Source organism: Melanaphis sacchari, unplaced genomic scaffold (genome assembly GCF_002803265.2).
Source record: "Melanaphis sacchari strain LSU unplaced genomic scaffold, SCAv2.0 Contig49_pilon_pilon, whole genome shotgun sequence".
Taxonomy (NCBI): Eukaryota; Metazoa; Arthropoda; class Insecta; order Hemiptera; family Aphididae; genus Melanaphis; species Melanaphis sacchari.
This window is the reverse complement of record NW_020271334.1, coordinates 1,397,335-1,419,900: the sequence shown is the minus strand read 5'-3', so window position 1 is coordinate 1,419,900 and position 22,566 is coordinate 1,397,335. Positions and strand designations below refer to the sequence as shown.

The 22,566-nt window shown below is 26.2% G+C and overlaps 1 protein-coding gene across 2 annotated transcripts in view; it reads left to right on the top strand.

The window, feature by feature from the left end:
- Window positions 1-393: 393 nt before the first annotated feature.
- The window catches only part of LOC112598630, a 70,967-nt gene continuing 48,794 nt past the window's right edge, over window positions 394-22,566 (top strand). Inside the window, exons 1-4 of one of the 2 annotated variants that reach the window (XM_025345151.1) lie at window positions 413-623; window positions 709-897; window positions 4,727-4,933; window positions 5,017-5,087. In XM_025345151.1, coding sequence (XP_025200936.1) covers window positions 573-623; window positions 709-897; window positions 4,727-4,933; window positions 5,017-5,070 — 501 coding nt within the window. In that variant the 5' untranslated portion in view covers window positions 413-572 and the 3' untranslated portion in view covers window positions 5,071-5,087. Of the gene's footprint in view, window positions 624-708; window positions 898-4,726; window positions 4,934-5,016; window positions 5,088-22,566 lie in introns of those variants that run through there. The other variant, XM_025345152.1, reaches the window with a different exon arrangement.

Below are 22,566 nucleotides of genomic sequence, written 5' to 3'. Positions count from 1 at the left end.
CCTATGTTTTTAATCACATTATTCAACACAATTAATATTATAATTTTTAAAATCTCTTTAAATCGATATATATATATTGTTTTTGTTTAAGAGACTTGACAATGTTCCTGTACGCTATTGCTTGATCGTCAACTACAATTCCTCGACGGAGTTTTTGGCTAATTTTTTTTTTTTACAAGACTTTATTGCGAATCATTTTATTCATTCCTAACATCTAACCTCGAATGCTTTTATCAATAATTGGCGATAAGCACTAGGCAGTGGTCTAATCTCTATGAAACTTTGTTCTTTTGTTGTTAATAACACAATAATATATTAAAGTTTAATTAGCATTTTTTATGAATTCCCATTTATTAGGTACAAAGAACATAAATATAACTAGTGCGGTAGCGGTAGGTATGAAAAACGTGCTTTACTCTACTCAAATTAAGTAATAGGTAATGTACGTTGTAATCAAATAATTAAGTTATTGCATTATTTTTGTTATTTACACGATAAAAATAGGAAATAGTACCTATAAATATTGATTTTTTATAACATAAGATTATCATTCGAATTTAAGTACCAACAAGATGAGGACTTCACGTATTTGTTTAATCTTAATATCGACGTTGGTAGTACAGGAAAGTATTTTAAAATAAAATATATATTGTTTGTATTTAATTTAATTGTATATTAATAATAATTAATAATTAATTTATACTATAGATTTCATCTGAAACCACTGAAACTACATTAAGTAAATTAACAGACAAGATTATGAGATCTACGATCAATATTGCAGCAAAACCTATCGGAAATTTAGTACATGAAGTACAAGATTCAAATCCAGAAATAACTCAATACTTGAAAGACTTTACGCGCAAAGTAAAGCGAACTTTGGAACAAACCCAACAGGTAATTCAAAATATTTTTTAGTTATAATAATTATTTAATGAAGTATAGTGTACTGTGTATTGTTTTATCGTTAATTTTTGTTAGTTTAAGATCGCATTTTCCTTCATAATTATTTCAATAAATTATTATTTATTAAACAATAAACATATTATAAAATAATACACCTATTAGCTACCATATCTTTTATAATTTTAAAATTGCGTTGTGTGTATTGTTGTTACTTCAAATTAACTTCATAAATGAATAAAAAAGATTAGGTATTTTAGTAATTGGGTATCACTCTGCTATGCATTAGGTGTAATATGGTTCATTATTATATGTTTGATAAAAATTTAATTCAATAATATATCATTGTAAACTAAAAACGATTCTGAGCGGAAATATCTATCAGCTTTTATCACCAAGTAAACTTTGTTTTTGATTTAGCTATTAAAGTTACTTTATTGTTTATTTTACTCTTAGTATTAAAATAATAATATACATTTTTCCGAAAATATTGCATTTATTATACTTTTAGTATTTAATTATTATACCATTATATCAATTTATATAAGTCAAAATGTATGAACATCTTTTCGTAAATATCGTAAAACAGTAATAATAAATACATAATATCTATCTATAAATAAATAATATTTTAAAATAAATCAATAACTTTATTGCGTATAGTAAAATTCATAATAATAAAAAATACAAGAAAGTTTAGGTTCTAATGAATAATGTTTTAAAATTAAAATAAAATAATAAATATATCTTTACTTATTGTTTAAATTAGTGATTTCATCTAAATCAGAACTTAAAATATCAATAAATAATAATTGTCTTTATGTATATTATTTTAATTTTATGCTTTCAATGTACATTACTCATAAAAATAATGTATTATATTTGCAAAACTTTGATATAAAAATAAAAGCTTTTATATATTTTTAGGCGCTAAATAGTTGGTAATTTTTGAGATTTTGAAGAATTTATTCAAAATGTTAACTTATAAAATAAAATAAAAAAATTGTGTCTATACATATATTATACATATAAGATATCTGATATAATAATATAGATATTTGGTTAAAATTTCAAGTATTCATCGTTATTTTGAATTGTAATAAATTATTAAAAATGGTTTGAGGAGAAATAATTATTTTACGGGTGAATATCAAAATATTGTTAATATTTGAAGTTGAAATAATGCTTATAAAATATTAATTTGGCTTTCCGGTAAATTTTGTTTCGGATAAAGATTGAATAAATAATCAAAAACCTTGTATTTAATTTTTAAATCTTTGGTAAATATACAAACATTTTAAAAGTTTTGAATTACAAAACAATTTTATAATTTTCACGATTTTTATGAATTATGACAGAATTTTAACTTGAAACATGTATAAAAAAATATTATGATTATAGATTTTCAATACTTTTTAATCAAAAAATTAACAAATTATGAGGGGATTTGTATTGAATTTTCAAGCAATCATATTCACCAAATAATTTTTAACTAAAATTTATCACAAAAAAAAAAAAAAAACCTAAAAATGTTCTTATGCCTATAACAGTATAAATTGTCGAAATACTTTGAAAATTACATAATAAATATAAACTAATAGTACAAATATTCGATAATAATTTAAAATATTTACGAATGAGTTTCATAAAAAAAAAAGAAAATCAATTTTTTCAAAAATTGGATTTGCATAAAAACTCCCGTTTTTCCTTAAGTTTTTCCGATCATTAAAATAAGTATGCGAAAATTTAAGTTTGACTAATTTAAAATACAGTTAAAATCCAACTTCATATCTAAAAACCAGCTCTGTTTATGAAAATTAAAGCATTTTTCAATTATTTGTCATGTTTTCATCCACAAAAAAAAAAAAAATAATAAATAAATAAACAAATAAAAAGATATCATTATAAAATCATTGCTCTGCTCAGAATCTAGAAATAAATAATTTATAACACTGTAATATTCATCATGTTACTTCAATGACATTTCTTTGATTAAATAAATTTTATCAAATTTATTACAACGCATATTTTTGTGTTAGTAAATATCATCCAAATTATTAAGCTATTACAAATTCTAATTTACGTAGCAGATTGTTCTGAATAGGTACATCTAATATTTATGCATATAGGTTTAGCACTGTATAATCATATCAGTTATATCGTATTGATGATGTGCATTTTATTAAATGATAAATACATTTTATACTTGTTAATCTCGATTTTTATAATTAATCATCGAATTAAAATAGTTAAAAAAAAGTCTGAAGTCAAAAAATACATTATTTAATGGTATTATAATTGTTACAGACCACGTGATATTTAGTTTATTTTACAACATACCTATAATAATTTTACGGTGTTGTGATACATGTTCCGATTATTTAATAAGACAAGACAATATGACTAATGCGTGAGGTCAGGGTAGATAGAGTGAGCATTGTATTATTTATTGGAGACAATTAAGGTATGATCAAACGTCGCTTATTTCTTAGAAAATTTGAAACTCTGAGAGTGTAAGAGTCAACAAGAATAATAATCAAATGCTAGAGCTCTCGTGTCATCGGAAGTCGCCACCACCGCAATCGATTCTTTGTAAATCAATCATTTATAAGGGAGACTTGGACAAGCGCTCGTGAGACGGTTAGGGATATCCAAGACGCTCAGAGGCAGGTCGTAACACCACTCACAATCTTGTTTAGCAGTATTTTGGAGTAAAGTCGTAACACCACTCACCAAAATCTTGTACCTACAATAGTATATTTTTGTATTTAAGTCCAAGTTAAATAAAGATTTACTTTATAATTAATATATCAAGTATTTCCATTTCTGTGTGGATATGTGAATCGGCGCTGTCAGCGAGACGCAACATAATATTAACTATCCGGCTATCCCATTGTTGACAGTATGAAGATATAAGGTCACGGAGCCAAACAACAATCGGCCACCTAGCATATTTCTATGTTTCACTTTGCCCTGTAAAAAAAATGTAATAGCTCAAGATAGGATTTACCTATATGTTTTTGTTTAATTTGAGATAATTATGTGTTTGAGATGACTTAAAAATAAAAATACTAATTTTTGTACAAATAATAACTCGACAGTAAAAAGATAGAAAGGTACTACAGTGGACGTTGTTTAAAAAATTTGCACATAGGGGCCAGTACACAATGAGTTTTATACATTTTTGATCGAAACGATAAAATGTAATATACTTTATAGGAAAACTGAGGGAAAAACGAAATAAAATTAATTACTTTATTTTGTTATTTTCATTACATACATTTTACTTTTACACGTCATAATATGTTAAATATTTTTTCATACTTATTGTTCGTGTTTTGTTACATTTCACTATTCCGTTGATATACTAATCTGTATTAAAATTTAAAATTAATGTGCACTTTGTTCTCCGTGAGTTATTCGATATGTATAGATTTAGCATGATTAATATGCACGCATAGTATATAACTGCATAATTTAAACACATATATTTAATATAATATATTAATTAGAATTTTGTACAAATTAATGACATCGTGTTTTATATTAAAATTAATGAACACATTTCGTAATTACACCAACCTTTGACTTAACTCGAAATAAATTAAATATATTATCTAATTAAAATCATATAATGTGTTTGATTATTTAAAAAAAAAATTAATAGTTGAGTTATAAACTAATATGTGTATAATTTATATTGTTTAAACAGTAAATTAAAAATATTTAACAGAAATATAATGATAAATAATATCATAACACTATAGAGCATACACAGGCTATATATATCATAATATATTAAGTAAATTTAACATTTTTTAAGGAATTATTTAATTTGCAACCATTAAAAGATAAAGAGGTAAAAAAAATTATTGGATATTCGTCACTTTATGCGTCGGAAGCGTTTTCAAAGGTTACAAATACTGTAACCTCCGTAACGAACAAATCTTTCGATGCATTACCAGATGATATTAAAACCAAAATACTTGACTTTGGAAACGATATTAATAATTATTTAAATAAATTACAGGTAAGTTAAGTTATGTAAAAAAAAAATAATCTATTTTAAATGATTGAATTATTACTTAATCAAATATACGTTTTTATGGGCAGGATTTCAAAGTAAAAAATTCAGAAAGTTCAGAAGAAACTCCAGTTAATAATTAATATTTAATAATACTCAATAAAAAAAAAAAATAAATAAATAAATAATAGTAATAATAATTGAATGTATTTATAGTTGATACGATAACAACTAAATGTTAACTTTTAAATTATACTAGAAGTAATGATAAATTAACTACATAATTTATTACTTATAGGAAACACGACAATTGTATTTATTGATGTATATTTAAATTATATACTCATAACTTAAACTATATATATATATTTTGGAAACCTTTAATAAAAAATAAAGCCTAGTATAATTATTAATATACAATGTAATTGAAACAATTTCCTTGTATAATGAACCTTACCATGCGTGATACAAATTTTAACTTATAATATATTATTGTTTTATTTATCTAGTTGTATAAATGTACACGATAATAAAGTTTATACAATGATTAATACTATTTTATGATTGTTTGTAATTTTGTATTAGAACAATATAATTTACCAACTTGGTAACTAAAAATTATAAGACATTGTTATACATTATTTATCTACAGAAGTTTATCAGCGTTATATTCAGTGGGGGACAAAATTTATTGTTTTTTTTTTTTTTGAGTCTTTAGTTAAATAGTATGTTATATATTTTATACAAAAAAAACTGATGTCTCTTTTTGGTAATACTTATACTTGCGAGAATATTTTTTCACGAATGAAAATTGTCAAATCGAGAACTAGAGCTCGGTTAACTGTCATTCACTTTTAATCATACAAATTATAATAATAAAACTTAATTTTCGTATAAAATGCGTGCTCCTGTAACTGAGATTATTTTCAAAAACCTATCAAATAACATAATCATCTTTTTAAAGCTTCAATTTTAATCATGTTAAAAGTTTTTAAATTTATTGAATAGCTTGTTCAGAATCAGTAGGAAAATTTTTTTATCACACAAATATTGTTAGTTTTATATTTCTATAATATGTAAATACTAAACTTCTATTAGTGACTAAAATAGTCGAATTGTTCTCCATTCAATTCAAAATATAGTTACTGACAAATTTAAATAATTGTTTATATTTTAAATTAAGCAACAGTAATAGTGTATTTTATACTAAGATTTTGTATGACGTATAAATGTATGATCCTACTATTTTTTGAGCTACGTCGAATATTGTGTCTCAAATATGAATGTTGGTGTTATAGTTGTGACTTGCGACTTTTAAACTGAATTTCGATAATTTACACGGTAATGTTTAAATCATACTAGCCTACATCGAACAAGTACGTACTACTTAATTGCCTTAACATATAACTCTATGTACTCATAAAAACGATGTTTGTGAATTTATTACAATGATTTAAATTATAAATTATAAATAACTTATATTACGAGCATCTCCGTGGAAATCTATATTACCCAATAATTTATTAATATGTTCCTATATAGCAGAGTTTTATTGAGGATCTTTCGGGCTTCAGTGTATTTTTTGCAGTTGATAACTATGTTTTCTTTGTTAGTGTTTCGTTGCAAGTATCGCATCCTGGTACTAGTTATTTTCCGACGAGGTAAGCATGAGTTAAATGTGAGTGGTCTAATTTAGCTCGAGTAATAATTACTTTCTCTTTTCTTTTAATGTTAGGGGGATAAATTTGTATTATTATGTATGTTAAAAAAGACCGTAGGTAGCCTGTGAATTTTCTCGTCTAAGTATCATACTGATTCAAAACGTGTAACCAATATTATAAATAAATATATCCATGATAACGAAAATAAAATAATATATAATATCGTGTGAGAAATAGTAATAATTTTCAAAAAGTGGTTTTCAAAATAAAAAAGTTGAAAATGTACGCGACTTAAATATTTTTAGCGACACAGTGCTTAAAGTTGAAATTATCTAATCGTTAATCCGATAACGTATTAAACGGTCACAACTATTGTCGTAATTTTATACATTTTGACTACCGATAAATAAGAGATTTCCTTTAATACCATTAAACACAATACTTTCAGTTTATTGCGATTCGTACCTATATAGTTAAATATAAAATGAATTCGGTTGAAAAAATGAGTAATGAAAAGGGAGATTAATTTTAATAGTGAATAAGTTTAAATATAGCTGTCATAAGTCTCTCTTAAATGCATTTAAATTTTAAATGACTCAAATTTACTAAGCGAGGGTGCAAAGCTTATTTGAAAATCCGTAACGTTGAAAACGCTGTATGGGAATCGTCCAATCTTAATCACAAGCACGATCCAGATGAAGAAAACAAACTTAAACTCCAAATGATTAGTAACAGACTAAAAATAAAAGCTATTGAAAGTATATGCGTGAACGCCTTTCCAAATTGTTGCATTCATACTTAAGGGAAAAAAATCAACAAATTCAATCGCAACGCAAGATGTTAAATACATCAAACGTAATGTGCTCCGAGCTCGAGCTGGGAGCAATAAATGTTGAGGGAGCAAACTCAATGCATAAATCTCGAGAGCCAATTTAATATGTAAAAATATTGATTACCTGAGTTTGGGAGGCCAATTCAATAGCTCTGGATGTTCCGGTATAATGGATTTTGTAAAAATGTTTACTATCAATGTACAAGAATATTTCAAATCCGAATCACCTACGTTTTTTTCAAGACAGCTTGTTTATATAATTAATAGTTTTACATTTTTTTTTTGAACACACAAAAAATAACTCGTAACATATCATAATGACATCAAACATTTTAAAAATAAACCTTTGATTTAATACGTTTTATAGGTATCAAATAATAATAATTATTTTACAATACAATAAACACTAATGTATAGAATTAAATTGAATTTATTAATTTATTTTAAGACTTTTAAGTACTCGTGTTTAAGCTATTATCGTCATTAGTTCCTTTATCGATTCGACTAGTTTATACGCAATACGCTAGATGGCAGAACACGAATAGTGAGGTTTTCTAGAATATCTAAAAATGTAAAAAATAAAGATATATTTTTCGCACTTGGGGTGTCGCTATGTCAAATAATTTTTGAATATTTTAATAATATACAATAAATTATATGATTGTTAAGTGTTAAATAATAGTTACCACTTGTATACAGTTTATAAAAGATATACGAGTAAAAATTATTAATATTTATTACCACCGAAACAAGATAGGTAATATAAGTTCCCATATAATTTGGCTAAATTGCAAAGAAAAAAATGTTAAATCGAGATAAGTTAATGTATTTTGTTCAAAATAAACAAAAGTAATTCATGCATTTCTGTCAACAATAAAGGAGTATTATTCATGTTTATTAACAAGCAGCAACTGCCAATATTCACATAAACTTAAATATATAAGAATCTACTCTTATAAAAGTAATTACATTTCGAGTTGGTCCTTTAAAATACGTTATTAAGTGACACAATACATACTAAAGTATAAAAGAGTTTAAAAAAAAATATCTATTCCAAGCTTACCGAGGCTTATTTATGTTAATTTAAGATATTAATTTGCAACAATATAAAATTATTACAATTAATACGAGGAAATAAAAAAAAACTTAGAACAGTTATAGCAAATAATTTGACTATAAATCCCAATGTCCATCATAATATTCAGCACTACTTATTCATTTTAATTTGTACTCGCATAATGTCCAAACGTTGTTAAAGTGAGTCTTGCAGAATCGAGTTTGTATGAAAATATAAAATAAATGTATTTTTCAATGATGAACGAAAAAAAGTTTGGATTAAGCTTTTGGTAGCTATTTCTGAGGTTATCTGTGAAAGCCATTAAAGAAACAAACAGAAGAAAAAGCTTTTAAAATATCTCACAAGATAGACATTTAGAGTAGCGAAATTTATCCTTTTCGCATTTCGACTTGAACGTTCTTGACACATAGATGTCCTAATTTCCAGAATATTATGTATTGTACATTTTTATGTCGTAAAAAAGATAGCCGAAGTAACTTATTAGGATTTAAGATAGTGTAATAAATTACTGTCTTGTTTAAATTAAATATTTATAGATTAAATAATTATTTAACGTAAATATTAAATAGGTACCTAAATATATAGTCATGTTTAATCCATATTTTCTTCAACTTAAATTTTAATTCATATACTCTTTGTAAAATAGAAAAATAAAAATTGTTTCGTATAATATATATACATTTTAAATTAAAAATTGTATGTACCAATATATGTATAGTGTGCATTACCTATAGCAAATGTAAAAAATATACTGTTTCTTTAAACGGATTAATTACTCACATTATTCTGTCCTATTTGCATTATATCTTTTTGAATTTTCGTTTCAGTTGGCTTTAAAGAGAAGGTTACAGAATATTTTACTAGATTCTGTTTTGTAATTATCCGTTAGGAGAGAACCTAAAAGGTCAACAAATGAAAAAAAATTCTTTTGAAGTTCCAGAAGTTAATCACACAGTTTAATTGAATCCGTCGCATTCTTAATTACTATTCTAAATGAGTATTTCAAAAGGGAAAAAGAAATTCTTTGAAATCTTGTAATACATTGATAGAATCATCAAAAATATTTGTTTTATCTTAAATAAATCAAACTGTAAAGAGTAAAATAAATAGGTTGTTATGTATTCATATTATGGTTATGTTCAAAAATTAAAAACTATTTACAAAAATTTAAAAAAACTAAGATTTTTTTTTAAACTATAATTTATAAGTTTTATAGGTATATTAATGTTAATTACGTGTGAAAGGAATAGATACATTCACAATATTATATCATTAAATTATTTTGCAAACCTCAGTCAATAATATTGTATAGGTATAATGATTCCATCCTCGTTCATTAAATTTAAGAACATTGAATTTTAACGAACAAAAATATCAAAAATTTACAATGATAGTAAATAATATTATATTATACTATTATGTTATGTCATCATATAGTATTATATAGTAAAGAACTCATTATTAATTTTATTATTAATTTTCATCAAATCAAATATCTATAAAAAATATAATTTAATAGTATTAATGATCTGTATAATTTTTACATTATCCAATGGCTTTGTTTCTAAGATTCCAAGAGTTTTTTATTACTAATAAAAAAAAGTTATATTTAGTTGTATTAGCGGGGAGAAATATAAAGACCATAAAATCTCTAGTACGACAGTACCTATTTATTTTTTAAGTAAATAACAACGTATGAATAATAATCATTATGACGGTTTGCTATTAGTTCATGATATGGCTTGATACATCCTAAGTCCTGATTACTTCCATTTTTTATTTATTGATAAACGTATTTCTAATTTTAATATTTATTTAACCGTGGTTTTTCATACCTGTAAATGAAAATTACACGTATTTAGTTTACACGTTCTCAGAACTTATAATTTCACTCGAGTTCGGTCATAAAAAATACCAATAAAATTATATATCTCTAATGGGTGATGGATAATAGATACACACTATTGCAGTATTCTTTTGAAAATACGTTGTTTTTTTTTTTTTTTTTTGTTTACTGTCATATTAACGAGGCGAACAATTGAGAAATAAATCGTTTTTAAGATAAATGATATCTCGAGTTAAATCAAACAGTTTAAAATGGGACTCACGCCTTGCAGGTTAGATGATGTTCAATATAAGTTCTATTAAATCGTTTTTTTTTTTATCACTATTATTTACCTGGTTTAGTACAAGATACCGTCAGTTGAATTTAATAATAAATAATCCACCAATCAATTAGTTGAAAAAGCTTTTTCTAGAAAATCACCTTACAGAATCGAACGTGTTTACGCATCAACGGTATCTCTTATCAATGTTTAATTTAATTGATTGGATCCGGTCTCGTTGATGGATTGCTCGTGTATTTTTCACTATTTCATTTTACCTTGCGCCGAATTATCCAGTCGATTAGACTTGAGTTCATTAATTACGCGGATTTTTTTTCCTCTCTGCTTCGTCATTCAACAAACTTGGCAAAACGTTCTCGGAGCTTTGGTATCATTAATCGTCCATTCGCTAAAACATTCTTTTCTCAAACTTAACCACGTCCTTTAACAGATTATTACTACTACCACTACTACTACAACTATTATTATTATTTTTTTTTGCAGTTAACAAAAAAAGTCATTTTTTTTTTTTTATTAATGTTTTTGTATTGCGGGGCTCAGAATTAGCTATGGAGACATATTTAAAAATGTACTTGCTAGATTTAGTTCAAACTACCATTTACGTTTTCAGTTTTGCCCGCTGTTTTGTATACCTACATAATATAGTTTCAGCTACCTACGCCGTTTCCTTTTTATTTGATATTTATCCACCGGGTTACGGACTCACGGTACTTGAACAGTAAATACGCCGTTTTTTTAAAAAAAAAAATACAATTTACTTTTTAAAATTCATCTACAAAGAATTATCGTGAATGTTATATTATGTGCTTAGGGAGGTAATATCTGGTGTGTACATTTGAATAACACAAACAGTACGTGAGGTCTCGTGAATATCCTGGACTCGAAACATTTGAAATGTTGTATTAAAGAACAAAAAAAAATGAGCACGTTTCATTATAATTTTGCTTAATTACAGCGTTACATTAAACAATGTATTAAAATAATTGCTTCAAGCTTTCCGAGTGGAAGTAAACATTTGATTTGTGTAGGCGTTTAAATAAGGTACACTGTATCATTGTTCTATAATACGAGTATTTAATGGGCGAATGTATAACATTGTTTATAATCTTTTTTCATACTTACATTATAGTGAAACATATTTAACACACATACCAATTTAAAAAATAATTATTCAGACACTTTCTTTTATATTATTAAAGATTGTACGTACAGATTTTAAAAGCTATGCACTTAAATAAAAACTGTGTTATGTTTCTGATTTAAGGATAATACAATTAATCATTTTGTTTCGACTTAGTACTGAGAAGTTATTGTCATACGCGATCATCAATTATTTCATAGTTTGTATGAGGTATATTGAATATGTTAATATGTGCACAATCTGTAATACATCATAATTTGACATAGATATATTAATATTTGATACTATAGTGGCGTATTTGCTATATTTTTCTAGAGGATTGATAACAAGAAATGTAATTTCCTGATCGCCTTGATACACAAAAACGGAACAATATTACTAATTTTTATAAATAATAAATATATATACATAGTATAGTATTATACAATCTCAAGCGCGATATGTTTCGAGGTTTAACTACTCAAATGATTAAGGTTTAATTTCATATTACGTTCCACGTATGCTATTGGTATTTTCAGCAAATTATTGGATTGCATTAAGAATTACCGGTTTTAATCAAACTTTAAGGCCTTGAGAATGCGTTTTGTAAATTCCAGCTTGAAATTCGATATAGGTGCTCCACCCCATTATTAAATATGATCAAAAATGAAATACTTGGGGGGTAAATTACGTATTAAAACTACTTTTTGTGTTTCTGTGTTCTTCATTTTTCTAATATTTATTTTACACAATCGTAAAATTAATTGAAAAACGTTATAACTAATTTACATTTTATGTTTATAAATATTATATTAACGGCAACATCAAAAAATTATTTAATTTACATTATAATATGGTAAATCAAATTGTATTTAGGTAAAATTAAATTAATTAAATGTTTTAGTTGTAGTTGTATTAAAGATTTCAAAGTACGGATGTAAATTTGGAGTAGAATTAATTTATTCAATTTATTTAAAATAAAACAAAAAAAAAAGTATCATTTCTTAAGTAGGTATATTTATAGTCTCATAATAAGCCAACTGGGGGCTTCATAAATTTAATTTACCACTTGTAAGTTTTTTAAACTTTTGAACAGCTGTCTTCTAAGACGATTTATACCTTGTTTAAGTCACATTGACGGTATATTATTGCAGTGAAAAATATTTTTCAAATATCTTTAGAAAATATAGTTTAACACTGTTTATGCTTGAAATCGTTTTTCACATGCAATAATGTATCATTGTATTCAAATTCAACACATCAATTGTATACGATGACATATTCAATGACAAGGCATACTAAACATTTAATATACAGCAGTTCTACCTCCTCAATCATATATTTTAGGTGGTCGACGAAGTGTGGTAAAAGGGAGACATAACCTTTCAGTAAACAAAAATAAGTCTTATTTTTGTATCGACAAATACAATGTCTTTTAAGTTTTATCTATCATTAAATATGAGAAGAAAACAAAAATTTAATATTATTTTCGAATGAAAATTACGTAGAATATTATTCTCTATGAGACTTAGTGGAATAATTGAAATATAGCTATATTGACATTCCCATCGATTTGAAAACCATTAAAATGCAATTGTAATTAAAGACTAAAATTACACCAGAAATAGGAGCTTTGGCTGTGATAGTTAATTTTTTCTCGAATGCGAAAGTAAACTTTTTAAATATTATTTTGAGTAGAATTTGGTTTACTTAAAAATAATAAAAAACTGTTCTTATAAAGGATTGGTTGATTAAATTTTATTTATCTTTTTTTGCAGTTTTTAATTAGAAATACAAAAGAAATCAAAAAATTAACTACCTGACTTGAATTTTCAATTAAAAAAAAAATAGTTTTCAAATAACTGTTCAAGTTTTTTATGTTCAATAAATGTTTACCATAAACATGCGATTTTGCAAAACACATCGTCGATGAAAAATCATCGTCATAGCTATAATATTTATAAACATCATCAATCACTTGTATAGTATAATGTTAGAGGTAAGTAAAAAAATAATTTAGTCCATTATTATTATTGTTTCTTGTTGGTTATAATATTGCAAAGTTATCTTAGCGCTTCATCAATGGTGGTATAAAAAAAAAACTTAAGTCTTCTCCCCGGAGTACGCCTTTGGTCACCAAAAAGTTCTTAATTATGTATAAAAAATAAAATTATAATATAATTTACGTGTACAATAAGTTTGTACAAAAAATGTGAGCAAACAAAAATTAGTTATTAAAATGGTTTTATAAATTTAAACGAATTTAATGGATTAATATTTTTAACTTTTAATTTTTAATTTTATAATGTGTCATGGAAAATTGTCTTTTTAAATACATCCATTTATGTTTCATACAACGCGATTGGTTGTTGTCAGAACGAATGTCATCATACAATCAAACAAAACATTCAGAAAACTCATTCATCTGCAAAATTGCGGTAAATGTGAATCATTAGTATTGATTTTCATTCGTAAGCATTTCATAATAAATTTCATCCAGAGGCGTTATTTTCATCCGTAGAGTTCACACGTCCCCCACCGTTTAATTAAATGGGAATTTCACCCCTAAACACGTCGTCCCAGCACATTAATAATAATTACCCCTAACATTAAAGATATCAAATTCTTTGGGTCTTTTCTCGTTTTAAATACAAAACAAAAAATGACCATCTCCTCACCGAGTGGTATTTCATCTGGTCAGAAATATTTTTATCATCTGTCTTTTATTGCCAGCAAATAAATTAAAACAGCTTAATACTATAATAGCTATTATATAAGTTTAGTTGTTACATGATACCATGTATTGCTTATGCGTGATAAATACTGTGTGTAAAATATGCTTATACGTTGTGTTGACCAAAACATTATTTTTTATTGTTAATAATCTATTAATATTAGCTATATTACTCCAAGAAATAATGTATTATAATCGATTGAAAAGTAATTTAATTTCCAAAACATGGATAACTCAAAATCGTTGAAAATAATTAAAAGTAAATGAATGTTCAGAAGTATAATTAAATTTGTATAATAATTCAGCAATATTAAGAATGTTAAAAATATAAAATAATAATAACATACTACGTTTAAGTAATTTATTTTTAAGATTAAAGTGGTATTTTGAACACGAATTTACGTATTATTTACATAAGAATATATTATGTGGATATACTAGGTCTTTGGGCCTTTCAAAATGTTTGAACATTTTTAACTAGTTTCTATTTAATAAGGTCCATTTTAACATTAGGTAACTAAATACATTTAAATTGAATACCCTTTTTAATAGTATACAAATTACTTACGGTTTGCACACAGTAATAAAAATTGTATTTTGTTATTTCTACGGTATATTATGCTTAACAAATTCATTATTTAAATTGATATATATATATATATATATATATGTACTTTTGTTTATGTATTCCAGCAAACGGTTCATAGATATTGTATATTTTACTAAGCAAATGAAGGGGTTCAATTTTTTTTATTTAATAGATATCGCGGTATTAGTGGCCATGTGAGTGTTTAACAGTTATTTACTTACATATAGATTACATATTTCAGAGTTACCAAACTCACATAAAATATGTTGTAAACGACTTAATAACAATATCAGTAATGAATTGACTTCAAGAGATACTGCGTTGTTTTAATATATAGGTATTGAGACTTTGAAATATAGATTTAGACAATGATTTTAAAAGCTTCGAATTTTTTCTGTTGCGATCTTATTATGTACGGGATGATGGTAATATTATACCACATTATTATGGTATACGAACTCTACATAAATTTCTTACTGATGCGCCATCTTTGGCCAATTTTTCCTTTCTTGCGTTAGTTATCCCGAGTCTTGCGGTTTTACGTTAAATTTTAATTTTAAAAACATATTTCGAGGAACTAATTCCTAGAACTGTTGCTGTTTGTGTGAGATGCTACAGAATTTCGGTTATAAATTATAATTGGCTTTCAAAACACGCGTATTAAGCCTCCTCTACAGTTTAATTTGAGCTGCACAGTGTGGTTTTATAAACGAGAGAAAAGCAATTTATCAAAATATTATATATGGTAAATATTGCGAAGCGGGCGTTTACGGTAAAACTACCGGACTTGCTAAAATGAATCACGGTTGTCAGCGAAGTTGAACATAAATTAAAAAAATAGGTACTATATAATTGAAAGTCCTGCCTTCCCACCCCTGGCTACGCCAATGCAGCTACGAGTACATAGCAACGATTTCCTCCCTCCGGTCCGCTCAATTTAACATCAATTAAACAGTTGGGGAAATTCCTATATAGGTATACACGTATATTTATATATATATATCTGAATAACGACGGAAGAAAAGAGGGATAACGTATACAATAATAAAAATAATAATAAAAGAAACGTTCAATAGAGGCCCTAACGAACCACACGGTGAAAACTTTTTTTCGTCCACTGTGCTCTTTGCTTCTTTTGTTTCACTATCATATATACGTTATAGTAATGTCGGTATCGCCGAAGACAATAGCGTTCAATCGATATCATGCTCACACACACTCACACTGGCACATAAATATATACACACGTGGTGGAATATATATATATAGGCGAGCACGTGAAAAACTACACACCCTTCATTTACCTACGACTCCTTATCGGCCATAAACGCGTATATAGTTTGATGGGAGTAGTTCAGAGGAGCTTTTTAGCTTTTCACTTTGTGGGCGCATGTATAGCAGCACTGTTTCCTCGCCGCATACCAATCCCCCTCTCCGCCACCCACATACCGGTTCCTTTGACAACAATATTACACTGATAAGACGTTTCCGCGAGCCGATTGAGTGTGACTTTTGGAATTACAATAAATAATGTATTCCATATTATAACGACCCTTTTGATATTGCGGAAAACATAAAATACGTATACAATAACCTACGTATAATAATACGTACCTATAGTTTGAACAAAATTATGCCATGCACTAGATCACAAGTCGTTTTCGTAAAACGCACTGCAGTGCCTAGCATATTTCTCATATTAAATGCACAACGCGTCTTTTGTAACCGTCTCGAAAAGATTTTACTATTCAATATTATGTTTATATTTTTTCAGTAAAAAAAAAAAAAATTTAAAAATAATCTTCTTCACATTCTGTCGATTCTGGATAGATACTCTGTTATAGACTGCAATACTAATGATGTAAATAAAATAATATTATATTTTGTAAGACATTCAATATCAGAATTCGAAATATTTTTCGATAACGTTTTCAAAATTTCACTTGTAAATAATAATATTATCGTTGTTTACGCAAAAAAATACGGCATTTTACAAAGTATGAATATAAATGAACGAAAAATTGAATGATAAATATACTTGGAAACCATCTTTAATACAATATTTTAAACTAAGAATATGATGCATTATTATAAATGTTTCCTCCCCCAAAATATTTAATAAAAACGAATGAAATATATGAAATAAAAATAAGCAAGGGGAGAGAAGAAAGACAACATAATTTTATTATATTTTAATATTTATATGTAAAAATAAAGTTAGGTAATCAGTTAGAGGTACACATTATAATAAATGTGATAATTTCTAAGGATAATAATAATGTTAAATTATTAATATTATAGGTGCATTGGAATTATATAAATAATATGTAGACAATATTATTATATGTTATAGGTACCTAACTATATTTAACACTGTCTAGCAATAATTAGTTTTAACCTATATTTTGTATACAATATATTTCAATTTTCATCAATATTTCAACTGAAACCATTAACTAATTGTTATTTTATAGATATTACGAGTCAATCTGATATTATAAATCAATGACAAATATTCCAATAATTATTTATTTAATAAATTAATTTTCAAAAATTATTTTAAGTGCTTATAGATTATCTCAATATAGGGATAACTCGTTGACGAAGGGCTCAAGCCAGACTAAGTAAATATGTACACATAATATTGTTAAATTTATTTTCACTATATAATTTAAAAAAAATACTATGGTATTATATTTAATACAGTATTCATATAGTAGAATATAATATATCCAATACAACAAATATTTAGCCAGCGAATATCAGGATCAAATATTAATTGAAATATTTGGAAACAATAAATTATTTTTTTAATAAAAATATTGATATTATATAATGTGTTTTATAGTGGTAGACATTGACCAGCTACACGGTTATGGTTATGGTTATGGTACTATTTATATTAACTATGAGCTGAAAACAAAAAATATCCAATAAAAGTGTCCATTCGACATTATTATAGTTTTTTTTTTTTTTTTTTATTCAATATAAAGCTTTTAATATGGCCAACGGCTATAGCAAATTAACATATATTTACGCTTTATCTTAATTTACATGAGATATGCGCATGTATAAACTACAATTGATTAATTAATTTAGACTCGACCATAAATAATATTATAGATTTTAGGATGTCCGAGTGAAGTACAACATTATTACAACAGCCCACATTATAAAACTTTAAATGTTAAACAACATTATTTAGGTAAAACAAAGTATTTTTTATATAGTATTAGTTTTTAATCTATCCATATTAAAAATATTATAATATACTCGTACAAATTAAGAAATATTAAAATCGGTAACTAAATTTTATTGATATTACATTAAATTACAATACCTATATTCACTAAATTAAATTCAATATTATATTAACTCGTATTTGTTTATGTTAATAGTTTAATGGTTATACAGTAAAATAATGTACAATAAACAAACTAATGTACAGTAGACACAAATCGTTCAATTAAAAACAAATATAGGCAATAGGCTTACAGCTATATTTATCATATTTAATCATATTGATAATTTAAAATAAATATAAGCTGCAAATAAAAATAAAACAAATAATTTTTTTCTCCAAAATAAAAAATAAAAATAAGAATAACTGTTGAATTTTAAAAAGGTTTATTAATATTTTGGGAAACGATTAAATAATTTATTTACCCTATAGTTGAGCTTATGGTGATTGACCATTATCGAATATAGTTATCGAAGAAAATTCGACAGAAAATATCAAAAACCAAAGATAAAGTATGATATTTAAATTTTAGGAAAGCATTAAATTTATAATGGTGACCAAAGAAACTAACAACAACGAACATCGCCTTTTACCATAATATTATAGCTATCAACGATAAGTACATATTATTAAATCCAGAAAATGTAGTGTAATATGTAGGTACGATATTTTAATCCTGAAAAATATTAGTAGGTACAGAGTACAGACCATATTATGATATCGAATGACTAATGAGATATGTTTAGACATTTGAATTTTAGAAAAGAATTATTTATTTATCATAAATATTTTACTAAATGATGAAATAATTTTATTATTCATGTAACATGCGACGTGTTATTTAATTTGACTACGAGAAAAAATAACTTACCACATCTATGTGTGCGTCATCGTCAGCCGAATGGGTTTGGTAGTATATAACATTAAAGATGTGTTGATTAATATAATACTGTCTGTAAATATATACATTTATATATTTATTTACATTCCTCGGAGATAGAGTTAAGCCACGAAAAACAGTGGGGTGCCGAGATGAGCAAGCCGAAGAAATTTCGACTTGAAAACGCGTCTTTTTTCTAAAATTTATGTTCGTTTATTAAAACAACAAAACTCTAACAGTTTATACGTAAACATTTTTAGTCATGCGTTCAGAAGACGATTCAACTTTTATACTGGAGATATTTTTTTTAATTTAACATTATATAGTTATACGATTTATATTATGACTTATTTTTTTTTTTTTATTGTTTATATATTTATAGAAGATAACACGCAAGTATGATATAAATAATTATAAATAAGTAATAACTAATAATATTCTATACCATTAATGTGATAATTTTCACTGTTTGTCAAATTAAAATTTTATATTTTGGAATAATAGGCACGTAATCAAAACAAGTACTATATTAAACAAAACTAAATTGACGATAAACACATAAATTAAACAAAACATTTTGGAATAAATATTTATTGAAAAAAATACGCACATACTTGAATAAATTCTAAGAAAGTTCAGACCCGGAATACTACGGTAAACTTGGTATTTAAAAATTATGTTAATCGTTAACCTATGTTTATAGTAATAAGACTGGGAGGGCCATCCGATAATACCTGTGTAATAATATAATAGATACTATTGTTAGATAAATTTTATATGCGATTAAACTTAACAATAAAAACATCACAAAATGTTTTATTTTTTAAACAAACATAAATACTTCTATCACAGCTAATACAGTGTGTAGCAGTTTATAGATCCGACAAATATACTAATACAGTAGTACAGTCGATTTTTGATAATTCTGCAAATTCTCAATATTATATAGTTTGAAATATTTTTTGTGCCTAAATAGGTACCTATCGTGTGGTTTAATATTTAAATTTGCATTTTAATAATACTAATTAAAATATATAATTATTATGCTCAGGGGTTAGTAAAACGTAATCATAATTTATTGTTAGAATAAAACTTACGATGTATTTTTTTTTTTTTAGTAAATGGTTAGTACCAAGGTTAATATTCTTTTTAATACGTATTCAACATTGAAAATTGTTCTTCATCAAACATACAGACATCATTCACATAACTTGTACAATTTTATTATAAATAAATAATTTGCCATACTGCCTTAGAATCTGTTTAATTAACAAATTTTGTATCATAAAAAATGCAACCATTTACTAGATTAATGTTATAGACTGTAGTAGATATGATATACAAATTTATGTATTTAAAAAATTATATGGTAAAAAATATTTATTGACTTAAATTTTCGTAACGTTAAATATTTAATATTTATTGTAAAAGTATAGAAATTACATTATACTTATACTTACAATTTAAACTTATAATTTTTATTGTACCATCAATTGTAGCTAGTCTAGAACTAGTAGAACTAATATAGTTCCGTTTGTTAATAACGATTTTTATAATTTCGTTGTTTTCATTAGAGATTATTGTGATTAATAAGTAATGTGTGATATTACAAATTTAGATATCATAATCACCTAATCTAGTTTATAAGTTTAATGTTTGAAACAATTGGTTTTGTTATAGTCGGTTAATGAACTTAATTATTTACACTATTACACGTCTTAATTATAATGTGGTAAACCTACATAGCAAAACATTTTAAAATTATATTATACAATTCTTTTTATATATTTTTTATAAACACAGAATAGTGGTTAATTTTACCTGCGCGCGTTTCAACGCCGCAAACTCGAACAAAAATAATATCAATTTGGCTTTCAAAAAGGGTAATGCTGGGAGGGAAATAATAATTTCTTGGGGACTGCCGTGGAAAATGTTAACGCGCCTTGGTTGTTTGGTTAATATTGTCATAATGTTATGCTAACTCGATTTGCCGACAAAACCCGTCATAATTTTAGGCTAACGCAATCAAGTAAGTCCCCTCTTTCACCCGTCCAAGACAAACACGGGACACCTCCTCTACTCACGTTGTTCTGCAATTACGTGCCACTGCGACTGGTACAGGAGATGCAAATTGTTTTAGTAGTCGTCCAAAATAATGCTATTTGGATACCCAGTGGGATAAAAATCGACATGTATATATAATATATACACATTTATAATTGCGCCCTCCTGCGGTTTCCGCAAATGCGTATACTGTTACAGATGAGATATCGATTATATTCTAGATATTTGACTGCTGTAGGCATTCGTTGGATCTGGCGTGGCGCTGCAAATCTGCGATGTGCGATGCTGTGGGAAAGTCGTTCGTGTGAAACGTGATGTAAATTAGTTAAATTAGCCTGTATAGGTAATGTCTGCATTATCGTTCATTTAAAGTACCTACGGCGGTGGTTCGCAGCCGCCGATTTACCGATCTCCAAAAATAAGTTTTATTATCTAGCCTAACGTTTTGGCCGTAACGAAAATATTCAATCGTTGTTTCTGTCGAGAATAAAATGTAATAATAATAATATTTATTACACGAAAATAGTTTTATCGTCAAATATTAGTGATTTTATATTATTTATTTATTTTTTTTTTATTATTACGATTTCTCTCGGGTTGATTTTTGTCATCAAAGAAATAAATAAAAAGCGCGTTCGTAGTGCTCTGGATCCGTTAAAATATTTGATTTATATTTTATAACGACGCGGTAACGGCGGTGACTAAAGTATATTACAATTTTCAATCTCACAAAACTCGGATTGTACTCACTACACGAGCAATAAAACATTTTTGTACACACGCCAGTCACGTATTTATCTTTTAATCCATGTTTACGGCAATATTAATAATACGTATAACTGTACTGCCTAGATGCTACAGCTACACGTATTATGACAGAATTCGAGAAGCCGACAATTTTTTCAATAAATGAAGAATTTGAACGAGCCGAACGAGAGCTGCAACGATAATAATAATACCGTTGTCATTACGACATAATATACGTTGCACGGTGTATTGCGTTCTAGCTGTTTAAAATTTTGTAAACATCGAGAACATGATAATAATATGAGAGTGACGACGCCCAGGAATTCGGGCTCGTGTTGCGCTGGCGGGGGTGGATGGGTCGAAATTACACTCTATACTAACCATGATAGACAGGGTGTGGTCGTGTCGATTTATCAACATTTCAAGAACGAGACACAGGGCGAGAAGACTTTGACAAATGATCGACTCCTAAAGGTTCCACTAAAACCAACTCCGCGGCATCTCTTATCCATATTCCTGTGCAGCGCTGGTGTTCACGTACACTTATGTACCTACATAATATTGTTC